We start from the raw sequence: 27,883 nt of genomic DNA on the forward strand, positions 1-27,883 counted from the left end.
GGGGCGGGGGGGGGAGGCTGAGCCCCGGTCCCCCTCCCCGGGCCTCCTCGGGCCTCCTCGGGCCTCCCCGGGCCTGCCCGGGCCCCGGCCGCGGCAGCAGCGGCCTCCGGGATCCGGCCCTGCCCGCTGCCCCGCCCCGGGCCCGGCCCTGCCCGCCCTCCTCCCCGCCCGGCCGCGGCCCGCCTTCCTCCTTCCCCCGCCGCCATGTGGGCCCGGCGGCGGCGCGGGGCCCGGCCCGGCGGCGGCGCGGAGGAGCTGCGGGCCCGGCGGCGGGAGCGAGAGGCAGGTCCGCACCGGGGCCGGGGCCGGGGCCGGGGCCGGGGCCGGGGCCGGGGCCGGGGCCGGGGCCTGTCCGGGCGGGGCGGGGAGGGGGCAGCGCGGCAGGACGGGGCCGGGCCCCGCGACCTCGGGCCGGGCGGGTTTGTGGACCTTCCCCTCAACGTAGGCGGTGGGGCCGCTGGTGGGAGCCCCCCTGGCCGCCGGCTCTGCCCCGGCCCCCCACCCCGCCTGGCCGCCCATCCTCGGGGCGCGCAGGGTGGTTGGCATCTGTGGGCCTCCTGCCCGCTCGGAGAAGCGTTTTATGGCTTTTAGGTTTGTTTTTTTTTTAATCCGCGCGCCCTGGATGTCCCGTTTCCTCAACTGTCTCGCAGCGGTTTGGGTTTTCCCAGGTCTCAACTATGTAAAGCCAGCCTTGGGTCCCTCCCCGAGCGGCCGCTCTGGTCCTCACGCCTCTGTCCTGCCTCTGTGCGGGTTTGCCCGGCCGTGGCTTCGCACGTTGGCACGCGCCAGGCCCTGCAGCCCTGCGGCGCGCGAGGTCCAAACGCGGCCCTTGCCCCGTGCGTCCCTCTGCGGCTCGCACAAGGAGGAGCTGGCAGGTTCTCCCTGTTGAATAAGGCTCTGTGGTGGGATGGAAAAGCGTCTTTGACACTAGGCGGGCGGTGACAAGGACCGATTCGATCACAGCTCTCAGGAAAGCCCGGCGGGAGGAGCAGCTGGTCAGCAAGAGGCTTCTGCGGGAGGACACCGCAGCAGAAGAGGGTGGACAGGATGGAGCAGAGGTCGTGCCGCACCCTCTCTCGGAGGCTGAGGTGAAGAGCGTGATGTTCTCCGTGGTGATGGGTGTCCCTGGGGTCTTCCCCAGCCTCTAGGCATGTGGAGGAGCCTGGGTGGAGGTGGGTTTGGGAGTGTTTTCTGAGTCATTGCCAAACATGGTGAGAAACAGTAAGGTTCTTTGTGGCCATCTTTGCACCCTGGGTTTCTTTGCCTCCAGGATGAACAGGGTGATATATCTTAACCCTGGCGCCGCTGGAAATTCACCCATCTTTTAATTTCCGGATAGGTTCTTGAGCTGCTCAGAGGTGTGCAGAGGGGTTCAGAGGACAGGAGAAGATCACTCAGCTGCCTCCGCCGGGCTCTGCAGAACACGGAGACTCAGCAGAAGTTCATCAGGTCAGCACTGCCTGGCTGTTATCAAGGGCATGTCCAGAGCAGCCCTTTGTCCCAGTCATCGTGTGGGTGAGCTGGTGTGTGGCCGAGGGTGGGAAGGCTGGAGGTGACAGCACCCTTTGGGTTCCACCAGGCTGGACGGCAGCATCCGGACGCTCATTGGGCTCTTCACCAGCAGCCTGGCCGACATGCAGATGGAGGCAGCCCGCTGCCTCCACGAGCTCTCCCACTCCAGTGACCCGGCTGTGGCTGAGGCGTGTCTGCCAGTGACCTCCTATCTCCTCACCTACCTCTCAGGACACAGCGTTGAGTTCACGGTAAGATCTGTGCTTGCATTTGCCAGGGCTTTGGCACCTGATAATCCTTTGGTAGCCGTTGGGTGTTGGCTCTTTTGGCCAGTCTTAGCCTAACGTGGCTCACGTAGGAGCGCTGGTGGGAAGGGGCCCTCTGGAAGTCTCCAGCCTTCCCCCTGGAGCAGGACTGTCCCCAGTGCTAGCCCAGGGCAGCAAGGCTTTGTCTGGCCAAATCTTGGAAATCTGGAGACCCTCTTCCCTGTGCCCCGTCCCAACACCAAGAGGAGTTTGGTTCCATCATGTTTGCACCTCCTTCCAGGTAGCTGCAGCCTGCCCTTAAACGCTCCCAAGCCTCGTCCGAGCCGGGCAAATCCTCCTGCTGCAGCCCAGGATGCAGCGGTTTGCCCGGTTTGCAATGGGTTCCTCCTTTCCAGCTCCAAGCTGCGTTTGGGGAAGCAGGGACTGCAGGTTGTGGCAGTTGGGCTCCATCATCAGATTCCTGGTCTGGCATCTTGACACAGGCTGGGTCTGGACGGGAGGTACCTTGGTGTCTGTGTGGCGGGTAAAGCAGAAATACTAGATGGAGGTCGGTTTAGGGCTCATAAAAGATCTTAGAGAAGTGAGAGAAATGAGCAGCTGCAGGCTGGGGCGCAGGGACGCCCACTTGGTCAGCTCCCCTTCGTGCAGCAAGCAGGCAGGCCTTCGTCCAGGTCGGGAGGAAGAGCAGAGCGCCCGCGGCGCCAAGCTGCGCAGTGTGATGCGGGCGAAGGAGCGGGGAGCGCTGGGACACCCGTGCGGTTCGCCGGCGGCTGAGCAGCGTGCCCTGCGAAGCGGTGCCCTGCGGAGCGCGCTGTGCTCCCGTGAGGAGCAGGCGGGGTCAGAGCTAAGGACCGAGGCGGGAGCGACCCCACGGTGGTGATCGCGTTTTAAGGCGGCGCACGGGCAGTCTCCAGGAGAATACTGTGGAATTAGAGGGGTCTCAGGGAAACGCCATAGCAATAATTAGAAGCCTGAAAAACCTCTGAAGTAGAAGTGATCAGACCCAACCTGAGCCAGATAGAAAAAGAATAAATTGAAGCTGATACAGCTGGGAACGAGGTAGCTGGAGAGTCCACCAGTATCCACCTGTTTACCCCTCCGGAGCCAGCTTCTGCCCCGCTCGGGGGAAGCATGTGCCCTCGTGCCGGGGTGCAGGGACCTAGGGGCCTTGCTGGCTGCCCAGGGTCCCACTGGGGAGTGCAGAGGGGGTGACCTGCTCTCTCGGATGTGTTTCAGGAACTGTGCTTGTACACGCTGGGGAACCTGGTAGTAGAAAGTGAAGCTGTGAGGAAGCAGCTTCTGCCTCAGGGCATCGTTCCAGTGCTGGCATCCTGCATCCAGGTGGGTGAAATAGCTCAGCCACGCTCTTCCCCTGCCCTGCCCTAGAAAGTTGCCTTTTCTTAGGCCCTTTAGGTGCTGGCTGACAGTGCTGAGTTACCAGCCCTCCTTCCAGGGGCAGAGGGCTGTTCGCCTGCAGGCTGAGGGTCTCTCATGGGCTCTCCTGCGCTCCCAGTGTCAGGGCTCTTGTGCTCTCCTCCAGCTAAATCTCTCACGTCTGTAACCGTGGCTTGCTGATAGACAGCCTGTAACACGGGGAGCTGGAGGCTTCTCCCCTCTGCACAGCTCGGGTCCAGCAAGCATGAGGCCAACGCAGTGCGCGGGGCTGTCGTTTGCAGCTCTGAATGCTCAAAGCAGCACTGCTGCTGCGTTCGAGCTCCTGCATCCCTGCAGCTGCAGCCCCTGTGATTGTGGGGAGGGGGGACAGCTCAGCTTTGGTGTGGCCACGTGTTGCTCTCTCGCTCCCGGTGCCCTGCTGTGCCCCCTCTCGTCCAGGCACGGAGAGACTGCGCCGCTCAGCTGCGTGGCTGGGTGTTACAAAGAGGTATCGCCCGCTCGCCAGCGTGGCAGCTGGCACCCTGAGATCCCCTGGCTCTATCATGAGGGATTAGCTTTGTTCTGTTTGATTGCAGTCCCCGCACGAGGCTGTGCTGGAAGGTCTGGGCTATGTCCTCTCGCAGCTCCTCCAAGCCAAGGAAGCCCCCACAGAGATCATACCGTGAGTCCGAGCCTCTTAACCCTGCGTCAGGATGGGCCCTGGGGCCTGGCGTGGTATTTGCGTGCCAGGGACAGCGGTGCCTTTCCCATCCCGGTGATATTAATAGTTCAGAGCAGAATCCTACCAGAACTCTGGAGGTTTTGTTGCAGATCAGGGCGTGGGGCTTGACTCTCTTCGCTCAGCCTCATCTGAGCAGACAGCTCTGGTATTTCGGTAAAGGACAGCGTGAGCAGGGTAGGCTCGCAGGGAAATTCTGGCTGTATTCCTCCTGCGAAGGAGATGATCAGCTTGACAGCCCACAGTGCCAAAACTGTGACCCCAGCCAAGGTGTCCCGAGCGCCCCCAGGCCCTGCCACAGACAGGGAGAGCTTGTGCTGGGCATTAGTGGCGCCTGATGCTGCAGCCCTTGGTGAAGAGTCTCTTCCAGGTGTGGTTGTGGAGCATGTGGCCCCCAATACGGGGGAAGCAGCTCCCTGCTCGGTGGCCAGGGCTTGTGTCTCCCCGTCCCCTGTCTGTCCTGTTTGTGCTCTGGCCTGTGCCTCCGTTAACTCTGCTGTTCTGACCCCAGCTTGGTTCTGGACTCTGTTCTCCCCCAGCACATGCTTCGACTGGTTTGCTCTGGCCTCAAGGCTGGGATAGGAGCAGCCGTGGAGTTCGCGTGGTGTCTCCACTACATCGTTTGTAGGTAAATACGCTTTTCTCCTCATTTTGAGTTCCCTGGGGGCAGCCAAACAGAGAGGCACGAAGTCTTACGGTGAGGGGACCTGGATTGCCTCCCCTTGTCCCTTTCCCTTCGAAAGCAATTTCCCTGCCATCCTGGGCATTCCCGCTCTCCTGTCTGAGCACGTGCTGTGTGCGGGATCACCGAGTTCCTTTACAGGACGCTAACAGGTGAGGAACCTGAGGCGGCTGTTCCCAGTCCTCTGAAAGGCCTCTGGTCGCCTCCCCGTGTCTGGAGTTGTCCCCTGCACTGCCAGAGGCACGCTCCCCGAATCCTCACGCTTCTGGGGTTGGCCCGGTGTCACCCGGCCGGGCTGGCTGCTGCCAACAAGCTCTGCCTGCCTTGGCGTGGCCGCCCCCGTGCCATCTCTTTCAGCGGCCCCAGCAGAAAGGAACGTGGGTACTCAAAGAAGGATCGGGGCTGTTGTTTCCAGACCCACACAGATCATTCCAGTGGATCTGTTTTCTATGAGCTTTTAAACTTTCCCATAAGCTCAGAAACAACCTGCCAGTCAAACACGAAACGAGCCCTCTGGTGGTTCAGGGGGAGCGCTCCGAATTTCCAGGCCCCGCTGTTTGGCGAGGGCTGCCGCAGTTTTCCCTCTCCGAGTGCCACCGCGTTGTCCCTTCCCTTCGCAGCCCCGCAGGCACCGCGGCGTTGCTGTCGCTGGGGGCCTTGCCTGCCCTCACCTCGCTCTTGCTCGACCTGGCCTCCGAAATCCGCCAAGATGCTCCCGAGGGCCTGGAGCTGGTAAGACGCGGGCGGGGTGCTGGCTGGCCCCGGCATCGCTGTGGGGATGCGGTCCGGCGGCAGGGCTCTGTGCTTCCCGCCGTCACAGCTCATCTGCCCGGTGCTGCGCTGTCTCGCCAACCTGCTCGCGGAGGAGACGAGCTGGGAAGCCCAGATCCAGGACGAGCGCCTGCTCCTCGCCCTCTTCCTCATCCTGCGGCGCTTCCAACAGCAGCACCCGTTCATCGCGCAGGAGTCTCTCTGGCTGCTGAACAACCTCACGGGTGAGTGTCCAGCGGGGCTGTCGGCAGAGCCAGAGCTGCTGCCAGGACCTGCCTTGATTGCTGGCAGGCTCGTGGTGTCTTGTCTACAGAGACCCCCCTCAGAAACTTCGATGTTATTGACACCTCCCTTCTCTGCTCGCCCTAGCGGACAAGCCCTTCTTCTGCTCTGCTCTGCTTTCCCTGGACTTGCTCCCAGCCCTGCTGCAGCTCCTACCATCTTCCCAGAAGGCCAGTGTGTTGGTAAGACCTTGCCTCCTGCCCCAGGTCTGGGGGAAAAGTGCTGGGCTTTGAGCAACATGAATCCCACACACACAGTGCTCAGGTTGGATGACTTGGGGCACTAGCAACAGCTTGGCAGAAGGTCTCATGTTGTGGTAGTCGCCAGCCCCCTTCCCTGAAGTCACTACATCTGCTTAATCAACCTGATCCCCTGCTTAACCAACCTGATCTCCTTCTATGACCAGCTGACCCACCTAGTCGGTGAGGGGAAGGCTGTGGATGTCATCCACCTGGACTTTAGTAAAGCCTTTGACACCGTCTCCCACAGCATTCTCCTGAGAAAGCTGGTGGCTCACGGCCTTGACGGCTGCACTCTTCGCTGGGGTAAACAGTGGCCGGACGGCCGAGCACAGAGAGTGGTGGGGAACGAGCTCAATCCAGCTGGTGGCCGGTCACAAGTGGTGTCCCCCAGGGCTCAGGATTGGGCCCGGTCTTGTTTAACGTCTTTATCGATGATCTGGGGGAGGGGATTGAGTGCTCCCTCGGTGAGTTTGCAGATGGCGCTGAATTGGGTGGGAGTGTTGATCTGCTGGAGGGCGGGAAGGCTCTGCAGAGGGACCTGGACAGGCTGGATCGGTGGCCTGAGGCCAATGCCGTGAGATTTAACAAGGCCAAGGGCCGGGTCCTGCCCTTGGGTCACAACAACCCCCAGCAGCACTACAGGCTGGGGAGGAGCGGCTGGAGAGCTGCCTGGCGGGAAAGGCCCTGGGGGTGCTGGTCAACAGCCCGCTGGACATGAGCCGGCAGTGTGCCCAGGTGGGCAAGGTGGCCAACAGCCTCCTGGCCTGTATCAGCCATGGTGTGGCCAGCAGGAGCAGGGAGGGGATCGTGCCCCTGTGCTCAGCACTGGTCAGACCCCACCTTGAGTGCTGTGGGCAGTTTTGGGCTCCACCGTGTAGGAAAGACGTTGAGGTCCTGGAGCGGGTCCAGAGAAGGGTGTCGGAGCTGGTGAGGGGTCTGGAAAACAGGTCTGTGAGGAGCGCCTGAGGGAACTGGGGGTGTTCAGCCTAGGGAAGAGGAGGCTGAGGGGAGACACTATTGCTCGCTACAACCACCTGAAAGGAGGCTGTGGTGAGATGGGTGTCGTTCTCTTCTCCCAGGTAACAAGTGACAGGACAAGAGGAAATGGCCTCAAGTTGTGCCGGGGAGATTTAGATTGGACATTAGGAAAAATTTCTTTACTGAAAGTGGTCAAACAATGCAACAGGCTGCCCAGGGAGGTGGTGGAGTCACCATCCCTGGAGGTGTTCAAAGAGGTGTAGATGTGGCACTTTGGGACATGGTTTAGTGGGCACGGTGGTGTTGGGTCAACGGTTGGCCTTGATGATCTCAAAGGTCTCTTCCAACCTAATGATTCTATGATTTTATTTACCCTTGACAGTTTTGTCCTGGCAGAAGGTGGGGGTCCCAAGGCAGATGTTAACTTGGGGCAAAGTCTGCCAGCACCTGGTGTGGGCCCGGGGAAGCTGCTGCCACCTTCTTTTGGAAGACTCCAAAGCTTTAGGGGGCCCTGAGGGGATGTTCTGCAAAGGGGTGGGTGGTAATGGTTGCATCTGCTTGGCACAGGGATGACCAGTGCCTTGGGGTGGGGATGGAGAAGTCTTTTAAAGAGCATTCAAAATCCAGCTGATTGGTGGGCACGTGGCTTTGAGGAGGTACCTGGCAGGACCTCCAGAGAGGACACAGGGAGTTCTTTGGAGCCTTCCTAAGCCTGTCAGGGATCTGCCCACTAACGAAGCTCTGGTGAGGCCTCAGCTGGAGGACCGTGTCCACTTCTGGGCTCCTCGGTTCAAGGACAGGGAGCTACTGGAGAGGGTACAGCAAAGGGCTACAAAGATGATTAGGGGGCTGGAGCATCTCTTACGAAGAGAGGCTGAGGGACGTGGGGCTTTTTAGCCTAGAGAAGGCTGAGGGGGGATCTTATCAATACTTAAAAGGGTGAGTGTCGGGAGGATGGGGCCAGTCTTTTTTCAGCGGTGCCCAGTGACAGGGCAAGAGGGAATGGGCACAAACTGGAGCACAGGAGGTTCCATCTAAACATGAGGAGGAACTTCTTTACTCTGAGGGTGACAGAGCGCCGGAACAGGCTGCCCAGGGAGGTGGTGGAGTCTCCGTCCCTGGAGATACTCAAAACCCGCCTGGAGGTGACCCTGTGCAACCTGCTCTAGGTGGTCCTGCTCTGGCAGGGGGGTTGGGACTAGATGGTCTCCCTTCCAACCCCTACCCTCCTGTGACACTGTGAAGCGTTCATTGCTCACTCCCTCTGACGGCTTCTCCATCCAGGTCCTGACGGTTCTGTGCAATATAGCGGAGAAGGGCCCAGCCTACTGCCAGCAGCTGCACCAGCAGCCTGCCCTGCCCCTGCTGCTGCCCACCCTCGCGCTGCCCGACCCCGACGTGGTGGGGCAGTGCCTCGAGCTGCTGCACCTCCTCTTCTTGCACTGCCCGGAGGTAAGAGCGGGGAGTATCTGCCCCAGAATCAAGCACGAGATCATAAAGCCAGGGATGGAGATGATGATGATGGTGATGATTTAAATACTACTGCCTTCAGCCGCTGCCACGCTGGGCCCCGCCGCTCCTCAGAACCCAGAGACGTGCCTGAAGCGGGGGGCGCTGGTGTGGCGCAGGGGGTGGAAGCCCTTCTTGGGGCTCTGGGGAGCTCCTTTCCATTGCCAGCGACTGGGTTTTGGGCAGGTTGGTTGTACCCTTGGAGGTTAGTCTGGGGGGATTGTTTCGCTTCAGTTGTGCTTCCTTCAAGCACTCCTCCGGGCACCCCTGGCCAGCGATCAGCGTGGCTGGATGTACCTGGCTGGGGACTTTAGTGTCTGGTAGGGCTCTGGGGAGTCCTTCAGCCCTGTTCCCTGGGGCTGGGGAGTGGTGGCTTGGGGCAGCCAGGATCAGCTGCAGGAGCCACTCCGGGGGCAGCCAGGCAGCTCTCCCCCCGCTCCTCCTGCGCAGGCTGCTGCTGACTTCGTCAGGCAAGGCGGGCAGCAGGCCCTCGAGCAGCACCAGGGCACCCCAGAACTCCAGGAGCGGGCACGAGCACTGCTGGCCATGGTCGGGCAGCCCCCGGGAGCCTCCACCGTCACTCCCTGCCACGCCACGTTGTCTGCCTTCTCCTAAGCCGCGCCACCTCCCTTCGCTCCGAGGAGGAGGAGGAGGAAACCATTTGTTCAGCCCGTGCCCTGCTCTCCCAGGGGCTGATCAGGGCTGTAAGCACCAGGGCTGGATGCACGGGGACGCTGGTCCTTGGCAAGAGACGGCCGTTTCCGTCCTTGCCGCCACCTCGTAGCTCCCCAGAGCTGGGGGCAGGGGCAGAGCTAAGCTGCACCCCGGGCAGACGGGCTCCTGCCGCCGGGAGGTGGTGGGTAAACCCTGCTGGATTGGCCGTTCCCTCCAGCGTCTCCTTGTGGCTTTAAACCCAACCTGGGGAGCTCAGGGTAAGCACGTTGCCTTTATGCCATGATAAGTTAAAGAGACACGTTTTACATTAAAGATCATACAAGTCTCCAGCACGTGCTTATTTGCTGTCTGTCTTCACACCTTGCTTTTCACAACGTTCTCCAAGGCCTTGGCCACTTCATCCACGGTCAGGTTGTTCAGCGGCACCATCTTCTCCTTGCCAAACTCTGCAGGAAAGACAGAGGGTGAGAGAGGGGGCAGGTGCCTTGGGCCTTTTCTGGTGCAAGGGCAACCCAAAGCCCTCCTTTAGGTTTCCCAAGTGCCGCTGGCATCACAGCCCAGGCTCCCATCGCCACCTTTCCGCGCGCCCCAGTGTGCCTCCCTGTGCCCCAGTTCCCGTTTCCCCCTTCTCTTTATTCTCAGCCTTTCCGCTGGGAGAAGCCAGCGCAGCCTAACGCGTTTCCTTGCCTCTCTTTGTTACCTTTTACTGCACAGCAGCCGGGCAGAGACCCCCCCCCCCCATCCCAAAGCAGCCTGATGGCTTTCGGCCTGCTCACATCAAGGTGCTCAGCAACACCTCAGAGAAATAGCGCTGAAAAACTTGCTGTTCCTAGAGCAGCCCCTACCGGGGGGTGTATTTCTCTGCAAGTCACATACAGACAAGAGACAGGTGTAATAAAGAATGGCTAACTAGCCTTTAGAAAACTAGCCTTTAGAAAAGAACTGCTGCCCAGCCTTTAGAGACAGGGAGGGAGGCTGATTTGTACTGACCCTTACGCACAGATCCATTGCTGACTAACAAAACACTTTAAAGATAAGAATGAAGCAGAATGCGCCCAGCGAAGGACACCAGGTGGAATCCTCCAGTCAGACCGTGGGGCTCAAGGAACACAAAGGACTGAGCAGGAGAGACAGGGCAGGCAGCGAGCAAGAGCTGGTTCTGTGAGCTGGAAAAGCCCCGGGATGGTGCAGGGCAGGCGCCCCAGGACAAGTTCAAAAGTTCAACCGTGAGGAAGACTCGGACCTTCATCCCCAACGACCACCAAGGACCCCCAACGGGGGGGTGTAACTTGGGCGGGCCGAGGCGGCACTATGGGAGGAACTTATGTTCATGAATTTCTGGAAATAATGAGAATAACCCAACCTTTTCTTAGAAATGCAACGAATAAACATGAAAGCTGTAAATATAAGGCAAGAATCCCAACGCTTGGGCGCGCAGGGATGGAAGGCGCCCTCCCCTGTGCTGCCCGGCGCCGCGATAAAGAATCCCTGCTGGATAACACTGGGTTGTTAGTGAGTTTTCTCGGATTCACAGACGCTATGCTAGCAGGCTCTGCTGGCCCGTGTGCGTGCACTGGGAAACTTGTGCTTTAAAGCCTCATTGCATCTCTTTGAAAGAAAGTTTCTACATTATTTTTGTCCAGCCCAGACGGGCTCTGGGAGAAAACAAAGCCTTACAGAGGAGCTTTTCTGCTCCCTCCTTGGCGTTTCGCTGAGGATGCAGTGAGAAAGAAAGAATACAAACATTTTTTTCGAACAGGAGTCCTACGGGGGGGTGGGAGATCACAGCTGTCAAACCACCTTCTGAGCCGCACGTCCCGTTTTTGCCTCCCCCCCAGGGCACGCAGCAGTAACACGCTTCTCCGAAGTCAAGCCCCCGCCTTGCCTCGAGGGCAGCTGCTCCCTCTCCGTCCGCGTCCCTCCCCGTCACGGCTGAACCCCGCTTCGCTGCAGCCCGCAGGCCCTGGCGCTCGCCCCCAGCCGCCCTCAGGTGCTCCTTCCCGCCGGGCACCCCCCGACTTACCGTACCGAGCCCAGAGCACGGGCTGGACACCGGAGCACTCGCGGATCAGGATAGGGAAGTCGGGATTTGCCTTCTTCAGGGTCACGTAGTGCTGCTCGACGAAGTCCCTGCGGAGGGAAGGAGGAACAGCGGGTCCCCGCGGCTGAGGCCCGGCAGGCCGGTGCCCCGCTGCCCCCGCCCGGCCCCGCGGCTCACCTGACGCCGCGGCTGCCCGCGGAGCGCTGGCACAGGTGGATGCGGAGCTCCCGCAGGCCGCGGCCCAGCCCGCCCCCGATGCCCCGCACCGCCGCCGCCGCCGCCATCTTCTCTCTGCACCTGACAACAACATGGGGTCGTGGCTTCGGCGCCCGCCAATCGCAGAGCTCGCCCATCGCGGCGCCCGCCAATCGCGGCGCCCACCGGTCGGTGGCCGGCCAATAAGGACGGGGGGGGGGGGGCGGGGCGGCCGGCCGCGGGGGGTGCTGGGAAGGGGAGCGGCGGTGCTGAGGGACGGCGGAGCCGGGCGGCGGAGCGGGGCGCGATGCCGGAGCGCGACAGTGAGCGGGGCGGGGGGGACACGGGGCACCGGGGGGCTCCGGGACACCCCGGGGGCTGGGGCGTCCGCTCTTCGGGTGGGCTGTGCCGCGGCACTCGGGGCGGCGGGGGAGCGGCCCGGGGGGGGGGGCGGTGTAGGCCCACCCGACGCTTGGGGCACCAGGCTGCGGCGGGGGAGCGGGGGGACCCCCCTGGGGGGGGGGACGCGGGCGCACCCCCGTGTTGCTGAGAGGGATAGTCCTGCTGGAGGAAGGGGTGCGGTGACAGCCTTAGGAGTCGGAGGGCGGGGACATCCCGGGATGGGGCTCCGGGGCAGCCCAGGGGGCGAGGGGGGGTACGCGGGGACAAACCGGGGGTGTGTTTGTGGGTAGAGCTCTGCGCGGGGCGTTTACACTGGGGTATGCTGAGGGGATGGGGCGGTAGGGCATTTCTGGGGGTGGAGGGGATGTAAGGGCAGTCTCGGGGGGACGACGACGACGACGACACGGGGGAGGGGACACCCCTGGGGAGGCACGGAGGGCGCGTCCCGGGGGAGCTGCTGGAACACGCACCGGGAGGGTGCAGAGTTCCTCGGGCTGGGGTGGCAGCAAGGTCTCGTGGCGGGCAGTGACGCCAGGACCCCTTCGTCCCACACGCCCTGGTGAGGCCACCCCGGGGTGGCAGCGGCCTGGGCTTGGCGGAGGAGCGGGGTGGCGGGTGAATGCTGCTCCCCTCCCCGCTCTGAGCAGGGACCGGGCTAGGAGGGCTGTGGGGGTTGGAGGCAGGTTGCAGCCACGCAGGCAGGGCAGACTCTGAGCACTTTCTTTCCTCCTGTCCCCCAGATGAACCGTTCTCCAACCCCCTGGCCCCTGATGGCCACGATGTGGACGACTCACATTCCTTCCACCAGTGAGTATGGCACTGGGGCGGGACTGGGCCAGGACTGTGGGCCCAAGGGTGATTCCCCTGTCGAGAAGCTGGGAGTGACTGGTGCAGTGCAGCCTTAGGGCTCTGTCCACAGGGACCCCGTGTCCGACTGTCGCACAGGACGTGCTGGCAAGGCCTCTGCCTTCTCAGAAGCCGTCGGGCTGCCCGAGCTGGCTGGAGGATGACAATTTCTGTTCCCTTTCTTCTCGCAGGTCCAAGCTGACCAATGAAGACTTCAGGAAGCTTCTCATGACCCCGCGGGCTGCGCCAACATCTGCGCCACCGTCCAAATCTCGCCACCATGAGTGAGTAGGACTGTGTTTCACAGGACTGGGGGACAAAGCACGTCTGCTCTGGGGCTCCGTTCCTGCCTGACTCTCTCCCCCTGCGCTCTGCAGTGGACTGTCTAAAGGGGCTTTTGCCAGCGAGCGTGCAGGCAGGGCCTGAGGAGTAGACCTCAGCCTTGCTTCGTGCTTGGGTCTGTGCAAGCTGTACCTGTGGCGTGAAGTGGAGAAACTGGTGGGCCAGGGCTGCTGTAAATAACAGAGCGAGTCTTGCGTGGCTGTTAAGCTGCTTTGTGCGGGAGGCAGGTTCTTGCTCTGTGAAAATCGGTGCTTTCCTCTCCTTTCCCTGCTGACAGAGTGGGATTAGGGAGAAGTGGGACTGTACCATTCCCCTCTTTTGAGTGTCCTCAGTGCCCTGCTGTGCCTGAGGGGCTGTTCTGTCCAGCTGCCTGTGTTTGCGTGGCTCTGCAGACTGTACCTGTGGTTTCTCACCCTTTTCCAGGATGCCCCGGGAGTACAATGAAGATGAAGACCCAGCAGCTCGCAGGAGGAAGAAGAAAAGGTAAATGGGAAAAGCGATGCATCAGGACTTGTCGTCTTATACCACGTCCCTCCTGTGGAAGCACCTCCCGAGCTCTGGGCTACCAAAGAGAACCCTGAGTGGCCTGGATTATTTTGGGGCTTTGGAGCCAAGCGGAGTGGGAAATGCTCAGGCTCAGTGACTGTCACTGCCTGTGGGAACAGAGGTGGGAGCGCGGCAGCAGGGCTGGGGTGAAGCTTCACGTCCAGAAGAAGCAGGAAAGGCTCTGTGGGTGTGTGGCAGAGCAGGGCAGTGGTGGGACATCTGCACCGGTGACTGTGTCGCTGAGGCACATCTGTGCAGCAGGACTGCGCGTGACCCCTTCCCTTTGGAAGGGAAGACTGAGCTCCTCCTCAGTGAGCCTCAGTACGGCGGTTCCGTCTTGTCTGTTGTCCTCCAGGCGTGGAGGTGCTTTGGTGGGTTTTTGGGGAAGGGGCTGGGAGCAGAACAGGCGTGTGTGGGGCCTCGGGGGCTGTTACCTGACCGCTGCACCAGAAGTGTGACGGGTCACTCTTAACACTGAGCTGTTTTTCCGACCCCAGCTATTACGCCAAGCTGCGCCAGCAGGAGATAGAGCGCGAGAGGGAGCTGGCCGAGAAGTACCGGGACCGAGCCAAGGAGAGGAGAGATGGTGTGAACAAGGACTACGAGGAAACGGAGCTGATCAGCACAACTGCCAACTACAGGGCTGTGGGGCCGACGGCAGAGGCGTACGTGAGCCTGCGGCACGGCCCTGGCTGGCTCGGCTGCTCCGGGCGGGCTGGCTCGTAACTGGCGCCGTTTTCCTTGCGCAGGGATAAATCCGCTGCGGAGAAGAGGAGACAGTTGATCCAGGAGTCCAAGTTCTTGGGTGGTGACATGGAGCACACTCACTTGGTGAAGGGTCTGGACTTTGCCCTGTTGCAGAAGGTGAGCAGAGATACTGCCGTGCTGCTGCTTTCCTGTCCTGGATGCTCCAACAGGCAGAGAGGGCGGGCAGAGGGCAGTAGTTACCACTTACGGGGGCTTCAGCCTTGTCAGTGTGGGTTTTTCTTTCTGGGAAAGATTTAGGAAGGTTGGGGGAGGTGGCGGAAGTGGGCTTACTGGTTCCGATGGGCAGCAGTGGGATGGATTGGTCTGTCATGCATGGATTTCCTCTGTGGCCAGGTACGGGCTGAGATTGCCAGCAAGGAGAAGGAAGAGGAGGAAATGATGGAGAAGCCCCAGAAAGAAACTAAGTGAGTGGCTGAGGTTTAGGCGCTCCTGAGTGCAGCTGCCTCCCAGAGCGGAGGATGCAGAGGAGGCGTGTGCTCAGCATCGTTCTTCTGTTTCTTTTCTCTTTCTGTTCAGGAAAGATGAAGATCCTGAGAACAAAATTGAATTTAAGACTCGGCTGGGTAAGACTGTGTGGACGTGGCTGTTCCCCACCTTGTGTTGTGCCACGAAGGTGGGAGAAATCCTGGAGGGCGAGTGAGAAACGACCTTTAGCGTTGGAGGGGGCGAGTCTGAGGTGTAGGTGTCAGGGCTGGAGGAAATGTGTCTCCTGGGAGGGGATTCTGATGCTTCTGGTAAACTGAATGTGCTTCACTGTGGGCTTGTCCGTTGTTCTTGTTAAGAGCGGCTTTCCCCCGCGTTCCCTCCCCCCCAGGTCGCAACATCTACCGCATCCTGTTCAAGAGCAAGGCCTACGAGCGGAACGAGCTCTTCCTGCCGGGGAGGATGGCCTACGTGGTCGATCTGGACGATGAGTACGCCGACACCGACATCCCGACCACGCTGATCCGGAGCAAGGCTGACTGCCCCACCATGGAGGTACCCAGCGAGCGTCCAGGTTGCTTGACCGCTTGGGTGTGAATTGGCCAGAGCAGGTCTTGTCAGGAGGAGTTCCCTGTGCGGGGAGCTGGACGCTTCCTCGGGGATTTCTCTTTCAGGCCCAGACCACGCTGACCACCAACGACATTGTCATCAGCAAACTGACACAGATCCTCTCCTATCTCAGGCAAGGGACCCGCAACAAGAAGCTCAAGAAGAAGGACAAAGGTAGGAGCTGAAGGGAAGCAAGCAGTAGGACTTACTGCCTGAAGCATATCCCGAGAGAATGAGATGGGTTTGGGTTTGGGTTTGCTGCCTTCCCCTGCGCCATGGTGGCCTCGGAGGACAGCGAGTCCCTGTAGCTCCCCGAGCCCTGCGTCCTGGAGGCGGGCTGCTCTGGGGCAGGACCGCAGGGGGCTCGCTGCTGAGAAGTTAGAGCTGCTCTGCCCTTCCTGGTTAAGGCTTAGTTCCCTGGGGAAGCCTCCTCTGTTGGGGAGGGACAAACTGGCTTCCTGAGGGGGATAGACACGATGTGGTAACCGTAGAGGAAGCCGGGACATCCTCCAGGCCTGCTGCTCTTGGGGCTGGGAAGCCAGTGTGGGGACAGGCGGCGGAGTGGATGAGGTCCCTCTCACTGCTGTCGTGTCCTTGCAGGGAAGCTGGATGAGAAGAAGCCCCCTGAAGCGGATATGAAGTAAGTGCCTCCCTGCCCCCAGGCTGCGGGGTCACAGCTCTGTGCCCTGAGGAATCGCTTTTTGACAACCACGTTTGGGGAGGGCTGGGCTTAGCGCTTCTGGAGCGGGCTGCCCCGCGGTTTGTAGAACAGGGCTGGAGGCAAGCTCTGTCTTTTATTTCGGGCTTGAGACGGGCAAGGGCTCTGTTGTCCTGGGCCACAAGAAGCAGGCCCAGGCAGCAGAAGGGAGCAGAAACGCAGCGATCCCTCTGACAGATGTAGAAGCCGGTTCTAGCAGCGTCCTTAGCTCTCGGTGTTGGTGCTGCCTGCTCCTTTCTTAGGTTCCAGTTCAACGGGAGGTGGTTACGGCCTCTTCTCTTGCAGCACCTGTCACTGCAGCCTCTTTTCCAATTCTAGCATCTTTGAAGACATTGGGGATTATGTGCCCTCCACTGCAAAGATGCCACGGGAGAAGGAGCGGGAGAGGTACCGTGAGAGAGAGCGCGACAGGGACCGGGAACGTGACCGGGACCGAGAGCGCGACAGGGACCGGGAACGTGACCGGGACCGAGAGCGCGACAGGGACCGGGAACGTGACCGGGACCGAGAGCGCGACCGGGAGCGGGAGGAGGAAAAGAAGAGGCACAGCTACTTTGAGAAGCCCAAGGCTGATGATGAGGTGAGCCTCTGCTCGTGAAGCCTGGACTGTCCCTCTCTGCCCTTTGGGGAGTGCAGCTGTGGGATTGGTGGGGTCACCCTGGTGGCTTTGGGTGCTGTGCTCCCACACTTAGCAGTGTTCAGCTCTTGCTGAGCTTTGTCTTTCCAGCCAGGGGCTGGTGGGTGGCTGGGTGCTCGTCCTCTCCTTCGGCTAGTAAGACAGGACTAGCACAAGGCAGTAGCTTTTCTGGGTCAGCTGTGTGTGCTCGCTGTAGAGGCTTAAAGCAGAGCTGCAAGTCCTGCGGCACTGTCACTTGCCTGCTTCCAGCCCTCCTGGGTGACATGGTATCTCTCCCTCTTCTTTGCAGCCCACAGACCTGGACAAAGGCGAGTCAAGCGGTGTGGACGGGGTTACAGATTTCGGAACCGCGTGGCTCGCTGGCCTGGGCGAGCGCCCTGTTCTCCCCGGGACTGCTATGACGGAGGGAATTGGCTGCCGGGAGGGTTTCGGGGTGAAGAGCCCTGTGCCTACAGGCGGCTGCCTGCTGCCTGGGCGGGGGGTGGGTGTGGGGGTGTGTGTGTGCGGGTCCTTCCCTGGCAGCAAACCAGCTCAAACAGCCTTCTGCTGGCTGTAAGCTGAGGAGGGTTTAGAATCTCCCCAGATCAACCTGCCCCTGTCTGTGCTTGAACTGGTTTGCTGCTCCCGTTCTGCCTTCCTCCTCTTCTACCTCATATGCAGCCCATCCTGCCTGTTACCCCCTCCCAAGGAGCTGGTCATGCAGCAGGGGGGCTCTGCCCAGCCCCATGCGTATTGCGGTTGAGCTGTTCCTCCCCCACAGCTCAGCCTGCTGCTCTCTCTGCCCCAGGACCCGGCTCAGCCAAGGAGCTCATCAAGTCCATCAACGAGAAGTTTGCGGGAGCCGCTGGCTGGGAGGGAACAGAGTCATATCCTTTACTGCCTGTGCCAGCCTGGCCGGCTGCGGGGCCGGGCCTCCCTTGCGGACAGGCCTTGCCCGAGCCCGGCTGCGTGGCTGCCCCTCCTCACTCGGGAGGGCAGAGGAGCCACCGGACCTCGCTGCTCGTCGGCTCTGTTGGGGCGGGAGGTGGCCGTTGGGCTGGCTGCGCTCGGCCCTTGCCCCTAAGGCCCTGTGGTGGTGCTTCCCTTGACTGTGGTCACCTTGAAGAAGCCAGAAGACAAGAAGCAGCTGGGGGACTTCTTCGGCATGTCGAACAGCTACGCCGAGTGCTACCCTGCTACGTAAGGAAGCAGCAAGAAGCCGCGGGTTGGGAGAAGGGTGTGCCCGAGGGGCGGCTGTTCTCTGGCAGCGAGAACTTGAACATCAGCCCCAGTACGTGCTGGGAGGAGCGGGCCTGGCTTTGTCTGGGGTTGCAGCCTGCTGTTAAAATGCTTCCTGAGTCCTTGGTTCTGGCAGACCTGGCCTTTTCTTAGTCTGCTGCCCCTCGGTGTCAGGGAGAGGCTGAGGTGGCTGGGAGTCTGCTGGGTTCCCTGGTGGGATTTGTGCTCATTGAGCTCTGGCTGCAAGGCGGTCCCTCGGCAGAAGAGGAACCAACTTTCAGCCTGCAGAGTGACTTTCAGGACCGTTTGCCATCTTGGGTGCCCTTGTGGTACAGTTCACCTGCAGAGCTTGCAGTTGGAGGAACTTCTCTCTGGTCCAGGAACTGGGTGCATTTGGGCTGAGGCCACGAGAGGCTGATCCGTGTCCCACAGACCCACTCCGAACCCTTTCCTTGCTTTTTGCAGGATGGACGACATGGCTGTGGACAGCGATGAAGAGGTGGACTACAGCAAAATGGATCAGGTATGCTGGCACCAGCCTTTAGGACCAGCCAGTGAAGTAGGCACACCGCTGCAGGCGGAGAGGATCCCACTGGAGAGAAGCAGGCTTGGGCAGAGGGGTTGACCGCCCTGGAGCTGGGTGTTGGATGTGTTCTGGGGTTTGCTGATCTGCTGTCTGCCTGGTCTGGGCAGGATCTGTTGTCCCAGGGAGCAAATGTGCGACTCTGGCACTTGCCTGAGAGGTGATGGCGAGGCGTGCTAGTCCCCCTCGGCTCCCACAGACTCTCCTGTCTGGGGCTCCTCAGGGACGGGATCTCGGAGCCGAGGCCAGACTTGGGTGCAGAAGCCCATTGAACTGGGGCCGATGGGAGATGGAGATCTTGCCTGGGTGCATGGGGCTGCGTGAGGAGCCCTGGGCAGCGTCAGCCGAGGAGCTGTTCTGAGTCGTTCTTTCACTGCAGGGTAACAAGAAGGGACCTCTGGGCCGCTGGGACTTCGACACCCAGGAGGAGTACAGCGAGTACATGAACAACAAAGAGGCCCTGCCCAAGTGAGTGCAGCCCTTGTGAAGGGCCGAGCGAGGATTCTGGGTTGGGGTGGCCGTGCTGGCTCCTGGGAGAGCTTAAAGCAAGGAGGGGGTTCCCCGGTGAGTCCCTGAGGAGGAGATGTGGATCCTGGGCCTGGTGCCTTGTCTCTGCTCTTAGTGTCACTCTTGAGGGCTCCTGCCCAGCTGCTGCTTCCAGGGGCCCGAGCCAGCTCGAGTACGGGCTCATGGCTGGGGCAGAGGGGTCCATTCCCCCGGCAGGCTGTGGATCCCCTGCGAGCACTGAGCTCTCGTCTCGCCCCTTCCCCAGGGCGGCCTTCCAGTACGGGATCAAGATGTCCGAGGGACGCAAAACCCGTCGCTTCAAGGAGACGAATGACAAGGCCGAGCTGGACCGGCAGTGGAAGAAGATCAGCGCGGTGAGTGCCCGGGGCGGGGGTATCGTCCGCGCAGGCCGTGAGCTGCCAGTGTCGCCCAGGAGAGCCCCCACCGCGTCCTGCCCTTGCTGTCCTGCTCACGGCTCTTCAGTCCAGGCTGCGTCCTGGCAGCCGGGCACCGCTGGTGGGCGTCCGCAGCAGGGCTCGCTCTCTAGAAGCTGCATTTGCTCCTTACGAGAGCATCAGCCAAATATTTAGGGCTTCAGGCCTGCAGAGGCAGCTGGAGCTGCATTTGCAGCTCTTGCCCTGGGAGCAGTCCTGCTCAGGGGCTTTTTCCTCCAGGCTGTGCAGCCGATGAACATGTGCAAAACCGGCAGCTTGGAGCCATCCAAAGGGGCTTGGAGGGGGCAAGGCATGTTTGGTGGCTCCTTGTTTCCTCACTGGCAGAGCTGGGGGTTGTCTTGGCAGGGTGAGCTGGCCACAAGCACCCCAAATGTAGGGGATGGGCTCGGGGAAGGTGAAAACAAATGGTCTTTGGTGGCCAAAATGGAGCAAAGTGGAAACAGCCCAAGCTTCTCCGCACTTTGGGCAGCACGTAGACAACTCTAGCTCGCCTCAGCTTGCCATGGCCTGGCTACAGCTCTTGCTGGATGTATCCTGCACTCTGCAACCCTTCAGCTGCAGTTGTGGGCAGCTGGCTACCCTGAGGGTAATGGGCCTTCTGTTTTCTCTGCAGATCATTGAGAAGAGGAAGAAGTTGGAGGCTGATGGGTTAGTAAAGTTGTCTCTGCTCTTGGCTCGGCCACAGGGCAGGATGGGGCCTGGCTGCCTCCTGCCACCTCACCCAGGGGCTGCAGGGGGCAGAGACCTCCCTGCTGGCCCTCTGTAGCGGGGCTGGAAGGGGAGTAGAGCACATTTGTTCCCCTCAGGGTGCTCCTGCCCTGCTCTGCTCAGCAGAGCCTGCAGTGCCCCTCTCCCCAGGGGTGGGTGCTGAGCAGACCCCAGGGCCCTGTTGGGGCTCTTCCTTGACCAGACCGTTCTGCCCCATCCAGCCGGGTGCCCTGAGGAGCTGTTGTACCACCTACACTGTTCTGGGGGGTGGAACTGTGGACCTCGGTGCTGAGCCCTGGATGGGAGGGTGGCAGAACTGTCAGCCATGCTTTCTCACCACCGTCCTGCTCCTCTGCCTCTTCTAGGGTTGAAGTGAAACGCCCCAAGTACTGATGCCTCCACTGTCATCTTCTCCAGCTCCTGGAAACCCGGCCTGCGGGCTGCTGCCCTCCTTGGAGCTTGCTGGTGTGCTCTCCTTACCTCCCCCCCCCCCCGCTTTCTGCCCTGGGCTGGGCAGCTGCGGGGCTGTGCTGGGGCTCCCTCCGGTGTTTGCTGTATAGCCTGTGCTGTGTAAATGGGGTAGCTGGAATAAAACTTTTTTGCAGGACTATCCGTTTGTGTGGGCAGAGAGATGGTGCTCAGGCTGGGCTTGTTCTCCCACTCAGCTGGTCCTCTTGCCTCTCAGGGCCTGAGCCCCGCCTGAGGCTGTTGGCTGGGGGAGCCTTTTGGGGTGGGGGGCAGGCACCCCCTGGCATGGCCCAGATAAAATCAGCAAGTAAGCGTAGGTGGGGGGGAATAATCCCCCCTGCACCTCCGAGGGGGGGGAAGAAATGTGGGACGCGGCAAGAGGAATGGCCTGAAGCAGAGGAGTCGGGGGGGGCGGTAGGGGGGCTGCCTGTGTCACGGCCGTGGCCATGGGGCCAACAGGGAGCGGGAATAGCCACTCTGGGCAAGGATGGGGGTGTTGCTGGTGGCCCCTGCCTGGGCTGGGGCTCCCACGGCTGAGCAGCGGGAGAACACGAGGAGGGCGGCGCTATGCAAACGAGGAGGGCGGCGCTATGCAAACGAGGAGGGCGGCGCTATGCAAACGAGGAGGGCGCCCGCGCCCAGCCGCCATGGCGGCGCCGGAGGAGGTGAGCACGCGCCGGGGGCGGCCCGGCCCCGCCGGCCCCGCCGGCCCCGGCCCCACCGCCCCGCTCTCCCCCAGGGGTGCTCGGAGCCAGCGGGGAGGGAGCCGCGGCTGCGGGACACCCCCGAGGACATCTGCTTCGAGGCGACGGCCAACGCCATCGCCCTGCACCCGGCCTGCCCGCTGCTGGCGGCGGGGGACGTGGACGGCGACGTCTACCTGTGAGTGGGGCCGGGGGGCCGGGGGGTCCTGGGTGTCGGAACCGCCGGGCACCGGCCGCTGGGGCTCCCCGCCCCTCCGCGGGCCCCGGTGAGCCCGGATCGGTGCTGGCAGGTACTCGTACTCCTGCACCGAGGGGGAGAACCGGCAGCTCTGGTCCTCGGGGCATCACCTCAAGTCGTGCCGGGACGTGGCCTTCTCCCAGGACGGGCAGAGTGAGTGCAGGGGGACCCGGGGTGGCACTGGGGCGCGGCAGGGGACGCTGGGGCTGCGGGCCACTGACACGGCTCTCCAGAGCTTTTCACTGTGTCCAAGGACAAGTCTGTCCACGTCCTGACGGTGGAGGAGGGACGGCTGGAAACGCGCTTCCCCAAAGCCCATGGGTAGGTCTGCGTGGGCAGCGAGTGCCGGGCAGCGAGTGCCGGGCAGCGAGTGCCGGGCAGCGAGTGCCGGGGCAGCGTCCCCTTCCCTCCCCTGCCGGGGCCGTGCAGCCCTGGGCTGGGCGGGCAGAGCCTGGAGCATCGTCCGTGATGCTCTGGGAGCCATTGGCCCATGGCATGAGGCGTGACTGTGCCGGCGTGGGGCTGGGGTCTCTGCAGCTCGGCCCTCAACTGCGTGCTGCCCATCGATAACCACGTCTTTGCCACGGGCGATGATGGCGGGGCACTGAAGGTGTGGGACCTGCGCAAGGGGGATGCCATCTTGGAGGCCCGTCAGCAGGAGGAGTACATCAGTGCGATGGCCGTGGATGGTAACGGGAAGATCCTGTTGACTGCCAGGTACTGGGGGCTCCGTGGTGCCGGAGCTGGGCTCTGCCGTGCCCACGCAGGGCCATCCCTTAGGGCTGGGGGAAGCACCGTGCACCGTGTCCCATGCTCATGACATGCCCCTTCCATCTCCCCCAGCGGTGATGGCACCCTGGGCGTCTTCAACGTGAAGAGGCGACGCTTTGAGCTGCTCTCGGAGCCGCAGAACGGGGACCTGACGTCTGTCGTGCTGCTGAAGGTTGGCAGTGGGCCCTGCCATGGAGCAGGATCCGACGGATCCCTCTCCACATCCTGGGATTCTTCTTCTGCCTCGGCTTTACTGTCCTCCGTCTTGCCTAGCGGGGGAAGAAAGTGGCGTGTGGCTCCAGCGAAGGCACCATCTACCTCTTCAACTGGGATGGCTTCGGGGCTGCCAGCGACCGCTTCGCTCTGAGGGCCGAGTCCGTCGACTGCATGGTCCCCATCACGGACAGCATCGTCTGCGTGGGGTCCCTGGACGGAGTCATCAGGTCAGGGGGTTGAGCCGGGCCGGGGAGGGTGCGGGCCAAGATCGGCCTTGGCTGGGAACAAGGCAAGGGAGGCGATGCTAAGCCTGTGCCGGGGCGGGCAGGTGGCCTTGGGGTGGCCCGCGGCGCTGCCTCCCGGCAAGGCCCTCACTGGGGCCACCCCCGGTGCCCAGGGCGGTGAACATCCTGCCGAACCGGGTGCTGGGCTGCGTCGGGCAGCACCTGGGGGAGCCCATCGAGCAGCTGGCGGTGGCCCCGGGCGGGCAGCTCCTGGCCAGCTGCGCCCACGACCAGAAGGTGAAGTTCTGGGACGTCTCGGCCCTGGCGGGGCTGGTGGTGGACGACTACCGGAAGAAGAAGAAGAAGGGGGGCCCGCTGCGGGCCCTCAGCAGCAAGGCGGTGGGCAGCGGGGAGGACTTCTTCGCCGATCTGCGGGACGAGGCCGAGCCGGAGGCGGCGCCGGGGAGCGACAGCGACGGCAGCGACTGAGGAGCCGGGGCCGGGGCCGGGGCCGGGGCCGGGGCCGGGGCCGGGCCCAGCGCGGGGGGCGCCACCGGCAGCGCGGCCACCCCTCAGGGCGGGGCGGGGCTCCGGTCGGCCACGCCCCGGGGGAGGAGCCGCCGCAGCTGGCGGGCCGGGGGGGGGGGCGGGCGGGTGTCCTGATTGGCTCCCAGGGCTGCCACTCGGGCTGGGCTGCGGGCGAGTTCTTAAAGGGACAGGGCGTGCGGTGGGGTGTTGGTGGCCCGCGGTGGGCAGCGCTTACGGGGCGTCGGGGGCCCGGGAGGGAGCCCGGGGGTGGCTCCGGGGTGGGGGAGAGGTTGGGGGCAGCGCGGCTGAGGGGGCCGGGGGAAGGGGGGTGCCTCTGACATAGGAGGGGCTTGGGGGGGGGGGGGGGCGGTATTGGGGGGTCCTGGAGGGGGCGGGCTGAGGGTCCCTGGTATGTGGGGGGTCAAGGGAGGGGAGGACGTGGCTGGGAGTGCCTAGTGATTTGGGGGGGGGGGTTGGCTCTGAGATATGGGGGTAGGGTGGCTGAGGCTGGGGTTTGCTGGTGTATTTGGGGGTCCTGGGATGGGGGGGGGAGAGGGCGAAGCAGGACATTGTTCAGGGGGTGGGGTGGGGTGACATGGGGTCCTGTGGTGCCTGGCCTGGGCAAACAGGTCCATCCGTTTCATGAGGGCCTGCCCTGTGGTGTCCAAGCAGGTGTGTCAATTAGCCTTTGTTAATTAACTCAGACATCAGCTCCGTTGCAAATAAACCCAGTGCCTTTCAGCTCTTAGCGCTTCGTGACGATGCTTTGGCTCGCCCCAACTTCCCGGGCGCCCCCGGGACCTGCCTGCAGGGCGCTGGGGATGTGGATGGAGGGGTGGTGGGGACACGGGGGGCGGGGGGGGTGGGGAGAGCGCCCTGCGCCTGGCTGTCGTGACTGGTAGCTGCTGTTAGGAGGGAGCCAGGGGAGGCCCAAGTAGCCAGGAATGCCCAGCTGGGCAGGGTGGCTGGTGGCCTGAGGGAGGCTGCAGGGGGCATGGAGTGGGGCAAGGACCAGGCACCACCTTCCCCTGCCATGGGGGAGCCTGCAGGCTGGGTGACATCTGCAGCCCCGGAGTGGCCCTGGCCAGCAGCAGCGCCTTGCCCTCAGCCATGGCGTGTCACCTTCGGGCGGTGCCTTGGGCTGCAGAGCCAGCTGTGCCCAGCGGTTGGGCGTCTCCAGGTAAGCGAGGCTCTGGGTGCAGCAAGGGGGTCACCACCAGCACCCAGCTCTCCTGCCCAGGGGCCAGACCCTGCCCTGGGGAGGGCACTGACCTTCTCGACGCAGCAAGGGTCAGCTCGTTGACCCACGTGGCACGAGCAGTGAGAGCATCCAGCAGCTCTTCGATGCCAACATCGAGTCCAGCCTGTCCCAGTGCAAAGCAGGGACCTTGGGAGACCACAGGTTCCGGGGTGGCAGAAGGTGGCCCAGGTATCACACTGGTGGCTGACGGGCAGCACAGACCAGGAGAAAGGGGCATGTGGGGCTGCAGTGTTCCCGTGCCATCTCATGCCCCTTGCATCTTGTCGAGGTCCTGGCTGAAGGCCACCTCTGACCAGAAGATCCCAAACTGTGTCCTCCTTGGTAGCAGTGAGACACTCGAGGGGCCCATTGACACCCTCAGCATCACCTACGTGCACTGGGTGCCCAAAACACAATGCCTGGTCCTCGGGGCTCTCCAAGCTGGTCTGTGCTCCTGTCCCCCAGCTGGCACAAGGAGATGCAGTTGAGGGTCCCACACACCGCCCCGGCCCAGGCTGCCATCACGTTCCTGGCTCGGAGGATCAGTAGCACAAACTCCACCAGCATCCCGGGTGAGGTGACCGGGGCCAACATGGAGGAAGCGGCCCATGCCGCTGGCACAGACCAGGGCGTCACCAACCGCTTCCTCAAGGGCGGCGTGGGTGGGTCCTGCACCGTCTGTCCCCATGAGCGTCCCCTCCGGGGCCCACGTGCTGCGCTTAGGCTGTCCCTGCTGCTTTGTCCCAGGAAGCACAAAGAAGGTCCCTGGGTGCACACCACCACCCAGGCTGGGACACTATCTAGCCTGGTGGGACAGATCTACCTGGCAGCTGGCTTGTTCCCTATCATCCCTGGTGGCCCCTGGGGTGGTTCCAGCTTGTCACCTCCCTCTGGATGCTGGAGGTGGAGGGGAGGCTTGCAGTGTCACCGTCCCTAACTTGTGGTGTCCCCAGCTGGCGCTGTCTGGCCATGGTGCTCTGCCAGAGCAGGTTTGGAGGGGTGGCCATCTCCAGAAAGATGTCCTCAACCTGGTCTGTCTCCGTGGCTCTCAGCCGCTGGAGGCGGCGCAGCCCTGGCAGCTCAGCTCCTGGCCTGACCTGCTGCCGCACCTCCTGCCAGGTTCTCGAGATCAACGGGTGCTGATGCCACCACTTTGCTGCCCACATTGTCACCTGCCTCTTCAACACCGTCAGGGCCAAGAAGCTCATGCTGTTGGGCTTCACCTTCCAAATGGACACGGGGAAACACCAGGTACTGGCCGGACAGGGTTGAGCCAGACCATTCCCCTGCCTGCAGCTGTTCTTCAGTCACATATGCGATGGGTGGCATGATCTCTGCAGCTCCACCTCAGCACAGCAGCAGGAGGAGGATGTACAGGCTGGGCCCCAGTGCAGCTCAACTTCCCCTCTTGGCCCAGGAAGTCACCCAGCACCCCCATCAGCTGGCACGGGATGGGTGAGGGTGCCTACCTGCACGCTTAGGGCCTCAGGGTGAAGGTGAAGCAATTGTGCAGGCCATGTCCCACTCCACCGCCTCAGCTGAGGGGGCAGGGCCAGTGCACAGCTGGGCTGGCCAGGACCACAAGCCACTGGTAGTCCCCAGCGTGGAGGCTTGGAGCAGGTCCCCGGTGAGGTGTGTCCCTGGGAGAAGCATCCCGCTGTGCCGGTGCCGGTTTCCCTCTTGCCTGGTCGCCACTGCCCGCCCTTTGCCACAGCTGGAAGGACAGGTTGGAGCTGGTGGTGGCGCTGAAGATGTGCTGTGCTGGCTGTTCTCCTCCCGAGCCCTTGCTCAGCCTGGTCTGCGTTGCCTCGGACCCCTACAAAACCTGTGGCAACATCTGTGCCATCATCTTCTGCACTGGTACAGCTACACATAGACATCTTCAAGGTAAGATGCTCCAGCCTTGGCCACGGCAGTAGGAAGGACTCAGTGCCCTTGGGGCTAGTCCTTTCAGATGTCAGCTCTGCCCGTTCCCCTCCCCTGTGGGGCTGCTTCTTCCTCACCCTTCAGCTCTGATCTGCCCTGTAGAGCCTCTACCTCCACAACCAGTGGGATTTCCCATCAGCAGCTCCCTGCAGTCCAGGGATGCTCTCAGTCCTGGTTCCCACCCTCAGCAGCTCCCTTCAGGTGTTTTTCCAGGAGCTGGACTACGAATCTACTGGGCCATGCTGGTGCCCCTAGGCTCTTGCTGGCTTGTGCTCCAGGTGGAGACCACTGGCAAGAGGATCAGGCAGTGCTGCCCCTTCACCACCACCAGCACCATTGCCCAGCTGGACATCCAGGCTCCTCCTGTGAAGAAGATGAAGCAATGATGTTTCTGTAGATACATCTTAGGACAGCCGTGAAGATGCGGTGTATCCGTACGCGGTGGGTGCTGCTGACCGTGGATGCAGATGGGTTGGCTGCCCAGGGAAGGGGGACTCCCCCTCTCCAGGGCACTCACCGAGGCCGGGCTTGTGTCTCTCACTCCAGACTGTCCTAATAAAAAGACTTGGCTGCTTTGGGAGCTGGGGTGACCCTTCTTCCAGTCCTCCTGGGCAATCGCAGACTCCCACGTGGTCCTGAGACACACCAAGGCTCTGACAGTCCCTGGGGCCTTTGGGGTGCCTCAAATGGCAGTAGACCTCTGGGGGGCACAGAACGGCCCACAGAGGCCCCAGAGAGGGTGTCACAAGAAAAGGCACATTGAAGCCCCTGCAGCGCAATGAGAAACACCCTGAAGACACCAAAATTCACTCGGAGGCTCTTGCAGATGCAGAGAGATGGTGAGGGTCCTGGTGTACATCAGAAGGTACGGACAGACCTCCAGGGAGCACGAAAAAGGCACCTGAGGGCGAACCAAAAGGCTCTTGCAGGATCTCCCCTGCCGATCTCCAAAAGGAGCAAGGATGGCACTTGGGTGCTCCCAAAGGGACTCGGTAGGTCCAGATGTGCGTCACAAGGTACTGGCAGAGCTCTGGGAAGCAGACAGGCGTGCAGGGCCGTTTGAGGTGCACCAAATGGACTCAGAGCCCCATGGGCTACACCCCAAAGCTCTGAGAGGCCTTTGGGGCACTACAAAAGGCACTGGTTCATCAGCACTGAGCACAGAGTGGCGGACACCTGAAGGCAACTCGGAGTCCCCTGGTGCTGCACGGGAGGCATCTGGGCAGCACAGAAAAGCACATGGAGTCCCCTTAAGCACACCAGAAGGCACGCGGGACCACAGTGAGCACAGAAAGGCCCTTGGAGGCCACCGGGGGCTAACAGCAAGGCACCTGGGTCCTTTGCACAGGAGAAGGGACTAGCAGAGCTCTGTACTTGGAAGCCCCCAGGTATGCCCTGCAATGCGCTTGGAAGACCCCAGTGCTCCTCAGAAGCTGAAAGGCACTTGGAGGCCCCGGAGAAGAGCATAAAGGTCCTACAATGTCCCAGAGGTGCACCCAAAGGCACTCAAAGACCACCGGGGGCTCAGCAAGAGGTGCTC

General features: G+C 62.2%; 5 protein-coding genes across 5 annotated transcripts; 4 read left to right on the top strand and 1 right to left on the bottom strand.

The window, feature by feature from the left end:
• The first annotated feature begins 204 nt into the window (after window positions 1–204).
• TMCO6 (transmembrane and coiled-coil domains 6) lies at window positions 205–9,093 on the top strand. The gene is made up of 12 exons (XM_086470898.1): window positions 205–286; window positions 964–1,088; window positions 1,340–1,449; window positions 1,580–1,763; window positions 3,015–3,119; window positions 3,749–3,834; window positions 4,403–4,519; window positions 5,194–5,305; window positions 5,394–5,568; window positions 5,714–5,808; window positions 8,131–8,298; window positions 8,806–9,093. Exons 1-12 carry the CDS (start codon window positions 205–207, stop codon window positions 8,968–8,970), a joined length of 1,524 nt encoding a protein of 507 aa, XP_086327024.1. The 3' UTR covers window positions 8,971–9,093.
• Window positions 9,094–9,282: 189 nt separating this feature from the next.
• NDUFA2 (NADH:ubiquinone oxidoreductase subunit A2) lies at window positions 9,283–11,355 on the bottom strand. The gene is made up of 3 exons (XM_086470899.1): window positions 11,249–11,355; window positions 11,054–11,160; window positions 9,283–9,476 (listed from the first exon to the last, which is right to left on the bottom strand). Exons 1-3 carry the CDS (start codon window positions 11,353–11,355, stop codon window positions 9,385–9,387), a joined length of 306 nt encoding a protein of 101 aa, XP_086327025.1. The 3' UTR covers window positions 9,283–9,384.
• A 187-nt stretch (window positions 11,356–11,542) lies between these two features.
• IK (IK cytokine) lies at window positions 11,543–20,638 on the top strand. Its single transcript, XM_086471281.1, has 20 exons — window positions 11,543–11,589; window positions 12,409–12,475; window positions 12,706–12,798; window positions 13,280–13,339; window positions 13,900–14,067; window positions 14,152–14,266; window positions 14,504–14,574; window positions 14,687–14,733; window positions 14,985–15,148; window positions 15,268–15,376; window positions 15,803–15,842; window positions 16,239–16,500; window positions 16,847–16,865; window positions 17,345–17,423; window positions 17,656–17,736; window positions 18,241–18,298; window positions 18,738–18,826; window positions 19,131–19,239; window positions 19,934–19,968; window positions 20,394–20,638. Exons 1-20 carry the CDS (start codon window positions 11,574–11,576, stop codon window positions 20,419–20,421), a joined length of 1,710 nt encoding a protein of 569 aa, XP_086327407.1. The 5' UTR covers window positions 11,543–11,573; the 3' UTR covers window positions 20,422–20,638.
• Window positions 20,639–21,143: 505 nt separating this feature from the next.
• Window positions 21,144–23,138, top strand: WDR55 (WD repeat domain 55). Its single transcript, XM_086471188.1, has 8 exons — window positions 21,144–21,161; window positions 21,236–21,378; window positions 21,491–21,591; window positions 21,672–21,759; window positions 21,976–22,155; window positions 22,282–22,381; window positions 22,483–22,652; window positions 22,823–23,138. The coding sequence occupies exons 1-8, from the start codon at window positions 21,144–21,146 to the stop codon at window positions 23,136–23,138; spliced, it is 1,116 nt and encodes a 371-aa protein (XP_086327314.1).
• Window positions 23,139–25,009: 1,871 nt separating this feature from the next.
• On the top strand, window positions 25,010–26,729 carry LOC147414730 (UDP-glucose 6-dehydrogenase-like). Its single transcript, XM_086471189.1, has 6 exons — window positions 25,010–25,079; window positions 25,165–25,225; window positions 25,611–25,668; window positions 25,835–25,872; window positions 26,132–26,304; window positions 26,557–26,729. The coding sequence occupies exons 1-6, from the start codon at window positions 25,010–25,012 to the stop codon at window positions 26,727–26,729; spliced, it is 573 nt and encodes a 190-aa protein (XP_086327315.1).
• The last annotated feature ends 1,154 nt before the right edge of the window (window positions 26,730–27,883 follow it).

Source organism: Leptosomus discolor, chromosome 10 (genome assembly GCF_034619465.1).
Source record: "Leptosomus discolor isolate bLepDis1 chromosome 10, bLepDis1.hap2, whole genome shotgun sequence".
In the NCBI taxonomy this organism is placed as follows: domain Eukaryota; kingdom Metazoa; phylum Chordata; class Aves; order Leptosomiformes; family Leptosomidae; genus Leptosomus; species Leptosomus discolor.